Source organism: Papio anubis, chromosome 12, assembly GCF_008728515.1.
Source record: "Papio anubis isolate 15944 chromosome 12, Panubis1.0, whole genome shotgun sequence".
In the NCBI taxonomy this organism is placed as follows: domain Eukaryota; kingdom Metazoa; phylum Chordata; class Mammalia; order Primates; family Cercopithecidae; genus Papio; species Papio anubis.
In genome coordinates this window covers 111,715,563-111,731,348 of record NC_044987.1, presented here as the reverse complement: position 1 = coordinate 111,731,348, position 15,786 = coordinate 111,715,563, and the positions used below count along the sequence as shown (strand labels likewise).

Here is a 15,786-nt window from a genome sequence, read left to right as displayed (position 1 = left end):
TGGCACCAGGCAAGAAAGAGTGATCAAATAAAAGTTTTCTGTACCCCGGCCAGGTGTGGCTCACATCTACAATCCCAGCACTTTAGGAGGCCATGGCAGGCAGATCACAGGGTCAGGAGTTCGAGACCAGCCTGGCCAACATGGTGAAACCCCCATCTCTACTAAAAATACAAAATTTAGCCAGGCATGGTGGCTCACACCTTTAATCCCAGCTACTATGGAGGCTGAGGCAGGAGAATCACTTGAACTCGGGAGGCAGAAGTTGCAGTGAGCTGAGATCACGCCACTACACTCCAGCCTGGGCGACAGACTGAGACTCCATTTCAAAAAAAGAATCAGATCCTGCAGCAACTTATGACCACAGAGAGGGCACCAAGCCATTCATGAGGGAACCAAGCCCCCATGACTCAAACACCTCCCATAAGGCCCACCTCCAACATTGGGGATCATATTTCAATGTGAAATTTGGAGGGACAAATACCCAAACCATATCATGCTGTAATTAGATGTCCGAATCCCCCTCTACACATAATCCCCTCCTAAGCTGTACACTTCATGAGTGCAGAAACATTGTCTGTCTGGCTCACTAATACGCCATCAGCACTTGGCATGTGTGTTCTTAAATATCTGATGAATGAGCGAACACCTCTACTGAGCTCCCAGTGTTTTTCTTATTGATTTTTGCAAATTCTTTATATGTTAAAGATATTAACGCATTGCCATTGCCTGGGAACATTTTCCCCAAGTTATTTGCCTTTTAATTTTGGCTTTCTTTTTTTTTTTTTTTTTTTTTTGGCAGGGAGGAGCATAAAGAAGCTTTACATTTGAATGTGGACGGATCTATTGATCTTTTTCTGTTAAGATCTCTTCAAAATGTTTCCAAGTATAGAAAGTCTCTCCCTTGCTAGATGTGTAAAAAGTGTTCACTTCTATTTTTTATGCACACGGCTGTCCATTTAATCTTCCCAAAGCAGGGCTCTGATCATTTCTCTCCTCTGCTCAAGAATGTTTAACCATCTCCTTGGAGCCTTTAGAATAAAGTCCAAATTCTTTAACTCGCCGCCAACGCTTCTCAGGATTTAATCTGAGGCTGCCTTTCCAGACTTTTTTTCCTGTCTCCCAAATGAGCCTGAGCTCCTGGCAAAGTGAGGGGTGTTCCTCTCTGTCTGTGTTGTGCCTTTCCACCTCCAGGCCTTTGTACCTGTTGGTCCCTCTGCAGGGAATGCCCATCCTTCAGTTCTATATGGACTTTTTTTTTTTTTTTCTTTTTTGAGACACAGTCTTGCTCTGTTGCCCAGGCTGGAGTGCAGTGGCATGATCTCTGCTCACTGCAGCCTCCACCTCCTGGGTTCAAGCAATTATCCTGCCTCAGCCTCCCGAGTAGCTGGGATTACAGGCGTGCGCCACCACGCCTGGCTAATTTGTGTATTTTTAGTAGAGACAGGGTTTTTACCATGTTGGCCAGGCTGGTCTTGAACGCCTGACCTCAAGTGATCTGCCCACCTCAGCCTCCCAAAGTGCTGGGAATTACAGGTGTGAACCACGGCACCCGGCTCTATATGGATATTTAAATCCTATTTATTCTTCAATCCCTACTTTCTTTAAAAAGCCTCACCTTACCCTTCCTTCCTCCTGAGGCAGTGAGTGGTGGAGCTTTGGAGTCAGACAAACCTGGGTTAAAATCCGAGTTCCTTTACTTGTTAGCCATTGGCCAAATCCTTGAACCTTTCCAAATCTCAGTTTCCTCATCTTTAAAATGGGAACAGAAAGCAATGAAGGACCACCAAGGACCGTGGGGCCTCTGCGAGGATGAACGGAGTCTGAGATTGCACGTAAAGATCCCAGCACAGTCTCCAGTTCACCCCACATTCTGCCACCTTGGAAGGGAGTCATCAGCTCTCTGGGGGTCACACCCTCCTCCACTGGTCATGCTTCCCCCTCAAGGTTTCTGGTGGATTATCTGTTCTCTAATAATTCCAGGAGGTGGCTGCGCTTTCCTTCTGAGGAGTTGAGAGTGGGCGAACAGGTTTCATCTCTAGGAATTCGGCTCCGGCCCCAGGCATCTTGGTCGGACTCCCACGCCCATCTGGGCCCAAAGGAATCCCCTCCTTCCTTCCTTCCTTCTTCATTTGAGGTCAGTTTCATTACCGGGAAATGTTGACATTTCCAAAGGGATTCACCAGCACCTCCCGCCGCTCACCATCAGCACCCCACAATATGATAAGTCAAGTGGAACAAAGATAATCCTCCCAGGTTTAAGGTGGGTAAACTGAGGCTCAAACTAGCTTCCATATATTTGTGTCTAGAACTCGTGGGTCTTTGCAGCCAGAGAAGGGATTCGCTTCGCCTGAGGGGCCTGGGCAGCTGTGGTGGAGAACTAGGGGAGCTCTGGCCCCGGAGCAGGAGATGGACCAGGAATCCTGTCTCTCAGGGCCTCTGCCTTGTCCTCAAGTAGGTTAATGCCAGTCTCTCAGAGGCTGGCCTGGAGCTCAGTGTCGGTGCTTGCTTTGTGAACTGACTTTGGGAGTAGATTATTTTGCCTGCATCATTTGGGAAAGGAGCAAAGATGAAGGCTCACTGGCTGGGGTTTTACCTCTGGGGCTGAGAGTGAGGATGGAGACTTCCTGGACAGTGAAACAGCAAGTTTAGCTTCAGGAGGCCTGGCTGCCAGCCCAGCTCTTTACCCAGCATGCTGTGCCACCTGGGATAAGTGCCTGCCCTCTCTGGACCCCAACTGCCCTCCCTATAACATGGAGATGGTGGTCGCAGGAGGTCTGTTGTGAATCTTAGTGTTCTCAAAGTGCTGTCCTGGGCTGAGCCCCTCCCTGAGCCCAGACTGTCCCTGGGGCCTGGCTTCACCAGGTTGGCCTGACCAAAGCTGTGACCCCATTCGGCGCCTCCACGCCCTCTGTCCTGCCCTTCCCTGAGGGGCCTGGGTCTGGTCTTGGTCAGGCCTAGGGAGAGAGCAGGGAGCCTCCAGGCCCGAGTTTGACCTCCTGAGTCGCCTCCCCTCTCCCTGGAGCCAGAGCCAGCGTCCTCTTTCCCTCCTGCCTGAAATCTGAGCTCAGGGATCCAGGGAGGACTTTGGCTGCAAAACATTCCATCCCGCTGTCCAAACACTCTGCACAGCTGGCGGAGGGAGGGGCAGCCAGAACCGGCTTTCAGGAGCCCTGGGGCTGTTGTGTTCATGGAAATGGGGGAACCCTCACTCTGAGGACCAGCGCTGGCTGACCTGAGGAGGTTCACAGGGTCAAGGAAGGGTCCACCTGCACACATGTTCCTGGGGCTTACTGCAGCGCCCAGCCCTGCAGGGGAAAATCCAGTTGCTTCAAAGTCTGCCAAGCCAGGTGTGCGTGGCCGCCTCGAGCCTGCCAGCGGGGAGGTGTCTGGGCCACAGGCAGGCGGATGGTGGCCTTGTGAGCCTCCCCTCGTGACTGAGCTCTGTGCAGAGGCCGGGGAAGGGCAGGCAGGAATGACGCTGAGATAGCAAGCAGGGGAGGTGACTTCAGGCAGCAGCTTTTACTGACAAGATGTCCCAGACTTGGCTGCTTCTTGCTGTGACTCACCAGTGACCCTGAATGAGCCTCTGAGCCTCAGTTTCCTCATCTGCAAGAAGACAGGATTGGGCCTTTTCTGGCTCTGCCTTTTTTCTAAGAAGTTACAGCCAAAGACAAGATCCTCACAGCTTCTCATCCAGTCCAAGCTGTGTCTAAATGTCCAAAAATATAACAGGTTTTTCCATACAGTCTCCAGCAACTCTGACTCAGTTTCCCCTCTCCCCCCAACAAGAGGCTTGTGGGGCCTTGGCAGGGAGGGAACAAGTCCCACCTACATTGCCATCAGTCAGGCCAAGCCCCTTCCCCTCCTGCCTCGTTGGGGTGATGGGGAGATGCCCCCCTTCACACATCCTGTTTTCCATTAATTGTTTCCAGGTGGGCCCAGAAGGTTGCCCAGCAGAGGAAGGTGGGGACACAGGAGAATTGAGCAGGGGGATCAGAGAGGAGCAAAAACAGGAAGGGGGTGGGAGCAGGCCATGGAAAATTCATTGCCAGGAAAGGGAGGCCAGCATCTGGTTTGCATTAGGCTGAGAGAGCTTCGAAGCCCAAAGCCCAAGTGGGAGATACTGTTTTCCGCTGGGCGGGGCAGGCCGGGGTGTGAGGAACTGGCAGCTTCTCCCCAGCAGGGACTCAGAGGCTACCCAGAAAGAAGAGGGAAGTCCAGGGAGAAGGAAATAGGGAACACTTCTTTCAGTCCACACTGTGGCAGACACTTCACAAATGTTATCTTCTTTTTTTTTTTTTTTGAGACAGAGTTTTGCTCTTGTTGGCCAGGCTGGAGTGCAATGGCAGGATCTCGGCTCACCGCAACCTCTGCCAACTGGGTTCAAGCAATTCTCCTGCCTCAGCCTCCCCAGTAGCTGGGATTACAGGCATGCGCCACCACGCCCAGCTAATTTTGTATTTTTAGTAGAGACAGCGTTTCTCCATGTTGGTCAGGCAGGCTGGTCTCAAACTCCCAACCTCAGATGATCCACCCGCCTTGGCCTCCTAGAGTGCTGGGATTACAGGCATGAGCCAACCCCTGTGGCTTTCTTCTTTTTTTAAACCTTGTTTTTTTTTGAGACGGAGTCTCACTCTGTCGCCCAGGCTGGAGTGCAGTGGTGCAATCTCGGCTCACTGCAAACTCTGCCTCCCAGGTTCATGCCATTCTCCTGCCTCAGCCTCCCAAGTAGCTGGGACTACAGGTGCCCCCCACCACACCTGGCTAATATTTTGTGTTTTTAGTAGAGACGGGTTTTTGTTTGTTTGTTTGTTTTTAATAATAGAGATGAGGTCTCAGTTTGTTGCCTAGGCTGGTCTCAAATTCCTGGGCTCAAGCGATCCTCCCACCTCGGCCTCCCAGAGTGCTGGCATTACAGGCGTGAGCCACTGCACCTGGCCACAAATGTTATCTGCTTTAATACTCACTACTTCACAGGGGAGAACTGTTCCCATTTTATATAGATGAGGAAACTGAGTCCCAGAGAGGTTAAGTGACCTGCCTGAGGCCACACAGCCAGCGAGTGGCAGAACTAGGATGAGAATTCCGGCCAAATGAAGACAGGGTGGCACATTCACACCATCCCACAAATGGATGGGGTCTGTGTACCAGGCAAGGGGACACTGAGAAGGGTGACGAGGATGGCCCAGCCTCTGCGCAGAGGGCCACTCAGTTCTTGCGGGAGTGTGCACCAGTTCCGTGGGGTGTTTGTCATGTGCAGGGCTAACCATGTGTCTGAGGGCTCTGGTGTCTGCAGAGGAAAAAAGTAACCCACAGGGGAGGGCTTCCTAGAGGAGGGGGTATGAACAAAAGAGAAACTTACCAGCAGAGGCAGGATGCAGTGGAGATTGCAGACAGGTGGGATAGTATGTGGAAAGAAGAGGAATGGGCACATCTGGGCAGTGGCAACTGGCCTGGTGTGCTTTGGAGGGTGAGAATCCATTTCATAGTTGGAGAAACTGAGGCACAGAGAGGCTAACGTGCTCAAAGGCACACCGTCTGAAAGTGGGGTTGAATCCAGCCTGTCTGACCCTGGGCCTGTGCTCCCAGCTGCTACCACTGAGTTGTTCCTGGGTGGTGGCGGTGAAAAGTTTTAAGGGTAGCGAGACCCCGTCTCTCCAAACAAAAAAAAAAAATTAAAAAATTAGCCAAGCATGGTGACACATGCCTGGAGTCCCAGCTGCTCAGGAGGCTGAGGTGGGAGGATGGCTTGAGCCAGGGAGTTTGAGGCTGCCTTCCCGCCTGGGTGACAGAGTGAGACCCTGCCTTGAAAAATTAAAAAAAAAAAAAAAAAAAGACAAAACTAGGAATCTCAAATCTAAGAAAAAGAATTAAAAAATAATAATAATAACAGTTTTTTGTTTGTTTGTTTGTTTTGTTTTTTGAGACGGAGTTTCGCTCTTGTTGCCTAGGCTGGAATGCAATAGCACGATCTCAGCTCACCGAAACCTCCGCCTCCCAGGTTCAAGCAATTCTCCTGCCTCAGGCTCCCGAGTAGCTGGGATTACAGGCATGCACCACCATGCCTGGCTAATTTTGTATTTTTAGTAGAGACGGGGTTTCACCATGTTGGTCAGGCTGGTCTTGAACTGCTGACTTCAGGTGATCTGCCCGCCTCGGCCTCCCAAAGTGCTGGGATTACAGGCGTGAGTCTCCCTGCCCGGCCAATAACAAAGTTTTAAGTGGATATTCAGGCTTGTGGTCACAGGCGGGAGGGCCTGTCAGGGCTCCACAGCCAGCTTACGACAGCTATGACAGGGTCAAGGCTGGACAGGCAGTTTCCAACGCCCCAGCCTGTGTGGCGAGGGGACAAGTAGACCATCTGGGAGCCTGGCTGAAACACGGGGCCTCCTCTTGAGGTGTCTCATCTCCCCTGGCCCAGAGCCCAGGAAGGAGGGCCCAGTGTCTTCTGCTGCCTGAGGAGCCACAGGAGTTAATAATTACGGGGTTGAAGGAGATAGCGGCTGTCCTGGGAGGTGGTGCCTCCCTCCCAGGCTGCTGCTCTGAGGAGATAGCAAAGGTTAGTGTGAGGCCCAGCCTAGTGGGGGGAAGAAGGCTCCTGCTACCTCCCTTCCCAGCACCCTCCAGAGGGACCCTCAGTCTGGCCTTCCAAGCATGGACTCTTCTGAGGAGCACGCCAGGTGCCCCGCCCGAGGGACATGCCCCGTGTTCCTGGCCATGAGTGCAGGGACTGTCCGCTACGCCCCATTAGGCCTGTGCCCTGCACTTGAGGGGAGCTTGAGAGAAGAGCCCTGGGGCACAGACAGGTGAGCTCAGGACCTGCGGCATGGAGGGGAGGGGGAATCTTGGCGAGCTTCAGGGCAGCCGGTGTGAGAAGCTGGGCTCAGAGAGTCCTAGGGAATGGCTCTGACTGTCTTGTCCAATTTGGTGGCTGTAGAGAGGTGGAGACTGAAGCTCAGATAGGGCAAGACACTCATTCTGGGTCACACAGTGAGCTGAGGTCAGACCTGTAAGTCCAGAATCAGGGCCTGGGTCATCCAGGCTGACTGTCTCCTACTCCTCAGCTGCCTTCAGCCAAGGGTCTGTGGTCAAGGCTGTCAGGCTTGGGATGTAGCAGGCAGAGGGGGATAGAGGGAGGGAGGGTCAGGAGGGCAGTGGCTTGTGGGCAGAGGACACAACTTTTTTTTTTGAGATGGAGTTTCACTCTTGTTGCCCAGGCTGGAGTGCAATGGTGCGATCTCGGCTTACAGCAACCTCTGCCTCCCGGGTTCAAGCGATTCTCCTGCCTCAGCCTCCTGAGCAGCTGGGATTACAGGCATGCACCACCACGCCCAACTAATTTTGTATTTTTTAATAGAGACAGGGTTTCTTCATGTTGGTTAGGCTGGTCTCGAACTCCCGACCTCAGGTGATCCGCCTGTCCTGGCCTCCCAAAGTGCTGGGATTACAGACGTGAGCCACCGCGCCTGGCCCAGACACAACTTTTATTTCTCCCTTCCCTGCCACTGGCCAGGCACCTATAGCCTGTGCTCAGGAACCTCTTGCTGCCTGGCTGCACACAGCTGCAGCTGCCAGTGAGCTTCTAGTTTCTGGATGGTCTTTTTGGAAAACTGGTGTAAGAGGACTCAGCCCCACTGCCCCTGGCTGTGTGATATCTGGCAAGTTCCTTAACTTCTCTGAGCCCATCCTTTTTGGCTGAGGAGCAAGTTCAGCTGAGCAGTAGGGTCCTCCCTACTCGGGGAGGCAGTGAGGCCTAGGAGTCCATGGTAGCAGGAAGCATGGATGACAGGCTATTTTTGGTTAGAAATTGAGTGTCGATGCTTTCTGAGTGGTGACCACACACTTGTCCTTCGAGACCTCGCTCAAGGGCCTCCCCAGTCCACCAGCTGTCCCAGGCTGAGGACTCTTCCTCCGGGGACACAGCCCTGAGCTGACGCCTCCTCCACCCACTTTATCTCCCACTGGTCTGGGTTGCCATGACTTATCTCCTCCCGGTGCTTGTGAAGACTTGAGGGCAAGGGCCCTGTGCTGGGTTCCTTTTGTGTCATTTTCTCCTCCTTCTCTAAACAGTGAACAAAACAAGGGCCAGGAAGACAACAGTTGCTCAAGACCTACTGATGAGGGATTCAAGCCAGCAAACACATGTGGACATCTGCTTTGGGTGGGCCAGACCCTGAGCTGGGCTGGGGGCGGGGTGAGGGAACACAGCTCCAAGAAAGAGAGAATCCCTGCCCTCTGGAAGCCATGGCCATGGAAACAACTGCCCTGCTGCGTGATGGCTATGGGATGCCTGGGCTGAATGATTCTAGAAAGTTGGAAGGGATGCTATGGAGAACTGCCAAGGTTGTTCACTGCACAAAATCCTGGCCAAGGGAGCAAGCAAGGCATAGAATCCAGCCTCGCCTCCACTCTCCAGATTCCCTACCTTGTTGTGCACTATGCCCAGTGGGGAAAGAGCATTGTTGTCTATTTGTACTCTGGACATGGAGGTCTTAGAGAATACCTCCCTCATCCTCCATCCTCCATCATGGAGCCCCAGGAGGGCAGAGCCTATGTCTGCACAGTTTCCTTCTGGGTCACCAGCCCTTGCATGGCCCATAGACTATGCTCAGATGGAGTGGCTGAATGTATGAATGAGTTGAATGAATGAATAAAATGTGTCCTCAAATGAAGATCTGACTAACTTGAGCCTGGGGCCTGAGTCAGTGGGCCTGGAGGGGTTCAGCACTAGGACCTCTGGTAGCACCTAGAAGGGCAAGTACCTCCCCCCAAGCTCCCAGTCCTCCCCCAGACAGGGAAGGTGGGAGCCATGGTTCCTGGTGGGAGAGAAGAGGGTTTCTGCTCTTACTGGTCCAGTCCCAGGCTGAAGTTGAGACCAATGATCAGGACTCAGAATGGGTGGGACAGAGGAACTGAGGGACAGGTAGACCAGTGGTCTGGGATTCAGGGAAAGGTTTCACGGAGGATGAGGAACCAGACAGGTGTGCGTAGGTGTGTGTGTTGGTGGGGGTGGGGTGGGGAATACTATCCAGAGGGCAGATGGTGGGTAAAGGCAGGGATGGGCACAGTGTGTTAAGAGGCAGGAGGCTGGGTGAGGAGCGTTGGACCAGAAGTGGAAACTCCTTCGGGGTAAAACTCAGAGAGTAGGACTCAGAAAACTTGTTTCGGGTTTGTCCCCTCCCCTTCCCAGCAGGCAGGATGTTGCACAGGGACAGGCACTAAGCCGATAGACTAGGGAAGGAGTGCCGGTGAGGATGGGGGAGGGTGTCTGCTGGCCTTAAGTGACAATCTGTGTGAGAATCCAAGAGCTGAGAGCCCGGGAGCCATTGTAGGTTCTTGAGCAGGGGTGGCCCAAAGTGGGTGGTGCAGAGGGCGATTGGAGAGGACGAGTCAGCTAGGGAGTCTGAGCGCGGCGCGGGCCGCGGGATGTTGGGGGCCGGGTTCCTTCCCCGCGCCGCGGTCTCCCTGTCCCGGCGCGGCGGGCCGGGTGGGGCCGGGCCCTGGGAGCGCGCGCCCGATCCCAGCGCCGGGCCGGCGAGGGGCGGGGCCGGGCACGTGTCCTCGGGCCGCCCCCCTCCGCCACGTGACCCGCCCAGGGCAGGGTCGGGGCTGGGCTGGGGGCCGCGAGCCCAGGCAGCTGAGACCTACTGACCGGCCGCGGGCTGGGCTGACAGGCGGTGGGGCGGCTCGGCCCCGGGAGGAGTCGGCGGCGGGCAGGGACGCGGCGCGGGGAGGACGCGGCGGCGGCGCTGGGAACAAACGCCCGGGCGCCCCGAGGCGCCGGGATGTGGAGCGGGTAGGTCCGCGCGCGCTCGCGGTCCCGCGCCGGGTCTGGGCCGCGGCTGCCTCCCGGGACAGAACGATTGGGGGGGTCCCCGCCGGATCTGCGCCGCCACCCAGAGGTGCTGTGCGCTCCCGCCCTGCCTGCAGGCGAGCCGACTTGCAGCCAGGAGACTCCGGGGGAGGGGTCGGGAGTCTCTCTCGGGGTGCAGGATGCGAAGGGTGGGCAGCCGGACCGTCCCGGGGTGACAGCGTCAACTCCTCCTAGATCATCAGGAGCGCAAGTGAGAAGAGTCGGGGTATGGGGAAGAATGTGCACGACTCTGGGGCATGCACCTAGAGGAGAGACCCCCAGTCCACTCTCGCAACCCGTCCCTCAACCCCCTCGGCTGGATGAACTCTTGGAAAGCAGTGTAGCTGGGAAAGAGGGGCTGGGTCTCTGCCAGGGCGGCTCCCAAGTTGAGGGCAGAACCTCCTTGTGGGGCTCCCGAAGTGCGGAGGCTCTCAGAGGTGTGGAGTGGGATCGCCCTGCAGCCTGGAGTGGGGTAGCACAGATTCCGGGTTCTGGATTAGTGGCCCCTGTGGCTATGTCTGTTCAGGCCATTGGTTCTCAGGGGCAGTTGCAGTTCCTGGCCCATCTGATGTGGCACCCCCGCCCTGTATGTGCAGAAAGGTTGTGTTTTTGTGGAGTTGGCCAAACACTCCCCAGTGGCCTGGAAAGACCAGGTCCTGGAGGAAATGTGGCCCGAATGGGTGACAGGTTGTATTCCTGTGCCCCCTGGGTCAGATGAGTGGTCCCAGGAGAGGGCTACTGCCCAGCTACAGCTGGGGAGTGAGCAAAGCCCCCCCTGGAAAGGCAGGCAGGATCCACTTCACTCCATGGCACCTAGCAAAGGCTGAGCTGCGATGCTAGGGGAGAGATGGCCTTTCATCCCCAGCAGGGGTTGCAGAAGAGAGTGGGCTCCTGGTAGGGGTGAGGTGTTTTTGAGACGGAGTCTTTCTCTGTCACTTAGGCTGGAGTGCAGTGGCGAGATCTCAGCTCACTGCAACCTCCGCCGCCCGAGTACAAGCAATTCACCTGTCTCAGCCTCCTGAGTAGCTGGGACTACAGGTGCACGCCACCACACCTGGCTAATTTTTGTATTTTTAGTAGAGACAGGGTTTCATAATATTGATTGGGCTGGTCTCGAACTCCTGACCTTAGGTGATCCACCTGCCTCAGCCTCCCAAAGTGCTAGAATTACAGGCTTTCACCACCACGCCCTGCCCTAAGGCTTGAGACTCTTAAAGGGAGAGAGTTGAAGGCCACCAGTGTATTCCTTGGCATTGTGCTGGGAGGAAGGAGGCTGGCTTAGGAGAAAGTGCTTGATGTGGGTTTGTGATACCTGGAGAGGTTAGGGCAGTCCTGCCTGGGGTGAATTGTGTTTGGGGAGTAGCTTCCTCTGCAGGAAGCCTGTGTCTTGTGCCGGGTGGACTCAGGCAACACAGCCACTGAGTTAGTTGCTGTGTGACCTTGAGAATGTGGACTTCCTTCTCTGGGCCTTTAGGTAAAATAAGTGGTTTCTGGGGGTGGGAATGATCTCAGGTCAGAGAATGTCCTTCTCTGGAGGCATCCAGGCCAAGGCCAGACACAGCTGAGAGCCACGAGTAGATGGATGGTTGCTTCGAGGAGAGTCGGAGAGCCTTAAATCCTGGGCAAGGACCCCTCCCCCCCATCCAGCCCCCCTGCCATATTCCCAGCGCCACTCTGGATGAGCCAGCTGCCAGGCTGACCCCCACAGAATCCTCAATGTGGCTCACTTCCTGCATGCACCCCTGCACCCCCGGGGGCCTAGCTGGGTGCTGAGCTCATATCATAATAGGTGCTTCATAAATGCAGATGGAAAGGATGAGGGGCAGTGAGGAGCTGGGGGAAGGGGTGAGGCAGAGCTTGGGGGTTATCTTGAGCTCTGTATTTCAATGGCCCCCTATATGGGTGTGGAAACAGGAATTTAGAGTCAGGGGCCAAGCCGCCAGCCCCCACTGGGTGCTTGGTGTCCTAGGAGCTCACCCAGACCCCAGCAGCAGTTGGGAGGGGTCCTGTTCAGAGTCATACTTGCCAGGTGACTGACCAAGCTGATGACAGCTCTGGCAGGTGTATATTTGGAACTGCTGATCTAGAATAGGAGGAGCTGGGATTAAGAGTCGGTGACCCAGGCGGGGTCAGTGATGTTTCTGGGCTTGGTTTCCTCACCTGTGAAATGAACTGAGCTCTGTCTCTTGGTGGCTGTGCTTTGTTAATGGCCGGGTCCTGGTCATGGCCCCAGCCCTGGGCTGCTCTTCTGGGGTGGGCGGCAGTGGCTGGGCTCTGCAGCAGCCTGGGTGAGTTCTCCTCCTTGGGACTCCTGAGCCTGGGCCCTGAACTCCAAACCCAGAGGCAGCTCCAGTCTGACTTTAGGTGCTCCCCAAACTGGGCTGCTCCCCTTCCAATTCCCCACAGTTTCACACATTCATAGTTTTGGGTGCCAAGCCTGCTCCAAGGTGACGAGGTGAGGACAGCGTCTTGAGTACTTCTGTATCTAACACAGTGCTGGGCACTTGGGACTTGGCCAGCGGAAGCCAGCGTTCGAGTTCCCACATGACAGTGTTGCAGCCCCCTCCCCCCCGGTCTCAGTTTCCCCAGAGACAGGGCTCATCACGCCTATCTCCAACCTCCCAGGGGTTGGGGAGCATGGTTTTGTGGCAGGCAGAGCTGCAGGGGCCACCAACTGGCTGTGTGATCCTGAGCAAGTCACTTCCCTGCCCTGGGCCTTGGCTATTCTAAGGGCATGGATCTGTGAGCTCCTGCCTGTAAGGCCTAAGTCACGGGGGACTAGAGGCCATGAGACAGAGTCTGAAGTATGGCCCGAGGGCTCCAGGGTCAGACATGCAGGCCTCTTCATTGGGAAGGGGTTGTATAACCCTCGCTGTTGCTGCTCCCTGGACCATGATCTAACTGCCTGCCCTACCCCTCAACAGGTGGAGATCTTTCCTGCTGTTCCGTAATCAGGACATGGGTGTCGGGGGCAGACATCCTCATTAGAATCCTGCTTGTCCTAGAACCTCCGAGCTCTGCATAGGATTTATGCCCAGTAGGTCTTGGGAAATGAGGTAGCAGGAGGGAGATGCAAACCGAAATAGGATGTGGTAAGAAGGGGGCTGCCTGGTGGTGCAGATTGGATGGATCACGGCTGGTGGGGTGCCTGGCACATAATGGGTGCTCAGTATACACGCTAGCTGTTGGAGGCCTTCGGTGTCAATTCTTGGACTGAATGGGCAGGGTCACCACAGGCAGATTTGAGGATGTACTGCGTGCCCGGCCCTGTAGCCGAAGAGTAGTGAGATGCGCCCCCACCTAGGCCCTGTGCTGGCTCCCGTGGAGAGACAGGGCTGGATTCCCCTGCCAGGGCTGGGCTGGGCTGGCCTGGCGGCCTGACTCACCTGCTTTGGATGTTCTGGTCTGCTTCCCATCCCCCGCCGTTCCTGACCTTCTCTCCCCCTCCTCCATGGTCTCTACTAGGACGTGCTGTTGTGCCCTTCTGCCCACTCTGGCTCCCCCTTCCCCTGTGGCCCAGGCCCTCCTTGGTTCCCACCTGTCCGTTTGTCCCCTCCTTGCTTTGAGCTCATTGGATCCTGGCCCAACTCAGTGAGACTCATGACGATCTCTTTCATCCCCGGGTCCTGGACACTCTTCAGCTCCAGTGTCCAACACTCTCGTCTGTTCTTCCGGCTGGCTCTCAAGCCCTTGTCTCCGCTGACAGTCCATCATCCAGGCTCAGGTTGCGGCTGCTTTCCCAAGCCAGTGCCACTCAACAGCGTCACCCCATCCTGCCTATTCCCCCTCAGCTGCCTACGGGACATGCCACTTCCCAAATGCCTCAGCCACCCACTTTCCTGTCCCTGAAAGACCCCCGCCCAGTTCCTCTTTCCCAGCATGGGCACCACTGTTCTCAACTTTCACCTTTTCCTTAGTTTTGAATTATCTTAATTAATGCCTGCTTTTTCCTGCCCCCTATCCAGCTGCTGGTCCTCCCACAATTCCCCCTTCCCATCTTTTGTTCTGTGTGTCCCCTCTGCTGTCCCCTCCTAGGCCAGGTCCTGCCTGGCTGTACAGCAGTCTTGGGTGGCACCCCTAGTACTTGGGCACTGTCTCAGACTTCCTCAAACCCCATCTGCCTCCTGCCTCACTTCTCCGAAACCGCCATTCATCCCCTTTCCTCTGGGTGACAGGCCACGTGATGCGCTATGCCTGTACTCTGAGTTCAGTTCCCATCCTGCCGCTTCCTTGCTGTGTTTTCTGGCCAGGTTACCATCCCTGTCTGAACCTCAGGGGCCTCATCTGGAAACCAGGTGGAGGAGCACATCTCCCTGCAATTGTCCCGAGCTTCCAGGCCACGACACCTGTGGAGTGGTGTGCTGGAGTGGATGTGGCCAAGCACTTGGGAACCTGACATGCTTGTGGGTTGGGGGCTGAAGACTTGGCTGCTCTTTAGGGGAGCTGAGCTTTGCTGGGCTTGCAGGCTGGCTTGAGAGCTAGACCACCAACTCTTTCCTGGGACTCCCTTGGTCCCTGGATATGAGTCACATGGCTGTCAGCCTTCATCCCCTCAGCCTCACTGCACAGGCAGAGCGTGAGTCTGAATAGGCCCCTGTGCCATGGTACCGCCCCCAGGAGCCAGGCCCTGGGTCGGGGTTTCTGCAGCCTCCCTCGAGGCCTGGGCCCTGGCAGCACGCTGAGTGGTCCCAGTGTGCCCTCCCAGCCCTCTCCTTGGCCCAGTTTCAGAGCCACCCGTGCTGTCCCCTCCCCTGCTTATTTAATGAATCCACTGTGCCCATGACCAACAGGGGTCTTTAGTTCCAGGAGGTAACTGGACAGGGTCATCTTGGGCACTGGTTGAGGGATAGGCTGGTCTGGCCTCTGGCCAGGCCCTGCTGGCTCAGGGAGATACTGAGGCCGCGGAGTCTAGGTCTCCTTCTTATTTTGTGGGTCGGGGCAAAAGCCCTGCTGGCCGTCCTAGGGCAGGCCTGGTGGGGTGAGGATTGTGGTTGCTGCGTTTTCTCTTAGCTGTGTGTTTCCTGGGGAAGTGACCCAGGGGGCCTTTCCTGTATGAACTGCCCGGGGCCCTCTCGGCGGTGGGAGCTGGCTCTGGGATGGGGGATGTTGGCTGCCCCATCTACCTCTGACCTTGACTCCTACCCTCTGAGCAGGCCCCTTTCCAGAGGCATCTGTGGCTCATCTCAGATGCTGGGCTCTGTTTCCGCAGGGAACGGGGACTGAGGAGGTTTGTACAGAGAGCGGTGGACCGGGACTGAGGAGGGTAGGGACGTTGGGCAGCAGAACCCTAAGTAGTCCCTGCTTGTCCCAGGACTGAGTTGGCCACTGACTTGGGTGTTCACAGCTGGGTTTCCAGGCCTCTGGTCTGGGAGGCCGCAGTGTGTGTGAGATCGGAGATTCTGGCTTCGGCTGGACCTGAGGAGCCCAGGGTCCCCTCTTTGAAATTTCTGAGTCTCAGGAGTGGGCCTTGCAGCCCGGAAATGAGGGAGAGGAAGGTCTGCAGATTCCAGCTACCCTCCAAGGGCAGGTCAGGCCCTTCTTCCCCTCCTGCTCCTGCCACCTTTGGCGTTGGGGAGTTGGTGGCTACCGGGTGGTCCCACTGTTCCCGTGTCCCACACTTCCTGACATTAGAATTGGGCTTTGGGCTCTTCTACTGGGGGGGATGGGAAGGGTGTCACAGACTCTGTCTCAGGCCTCCTGGACCACTGTTTCCTCTGGCTGCAAAATTGGGCCCTGTCCCCACTCCGCCCCACAAGGCAAAAGTGAGTGCCTGTTGGGAAAATGGCGAGGACAGCCAGCCACACCTCCAGCCCGTGTGCTTGGGACCAGCAGGAGAGAGAGTTAGTCTTTCACTGTGGCCAGAGGCCCAGACCACACTGGTGGATGAAGCCCGGCCCCCAGGGGAGGGCCATCAGTCTGCTTCTCCTCGGTCA

The 15,786-nt window shown here is 55.9% G+C and overlaps 1 protein-coding gene across 4 annotated transcripts in view; it reads left to right on the top strand.

The window, feature by feature from the left end:
* RAB3IL1 (RAB3A interacting protein like 1) overlaps positions 1-15,786 on the top strand; it is a 43,803-nt gene that overhangs the window by 14,478 nt on the left and 13,539 nt on the right. For 2 of the 4 annotated variants that reach the window (XM_003909716.4, XM_009185861.2), the window contains exon 1: positions 6,587-6,806. The exons of 1 other annotated variant lie outside the window; for it this stretch is intronic. In XM_003909716.4, the coding sequence (XP_003909765.1) occupies positions 6,655-6,806 (152 nt within the window). In that variant the 5' untranslated portion in view covers positions 6,587-6,654. Of the gene's footprint in view, positions 1-6,586; positions 6,807-9,542; positions 9,797-15,786 lie in introns of those variants that run through there. One more of the 4 variants, XM_003909715.3, reaches the window with a different exon arrangement.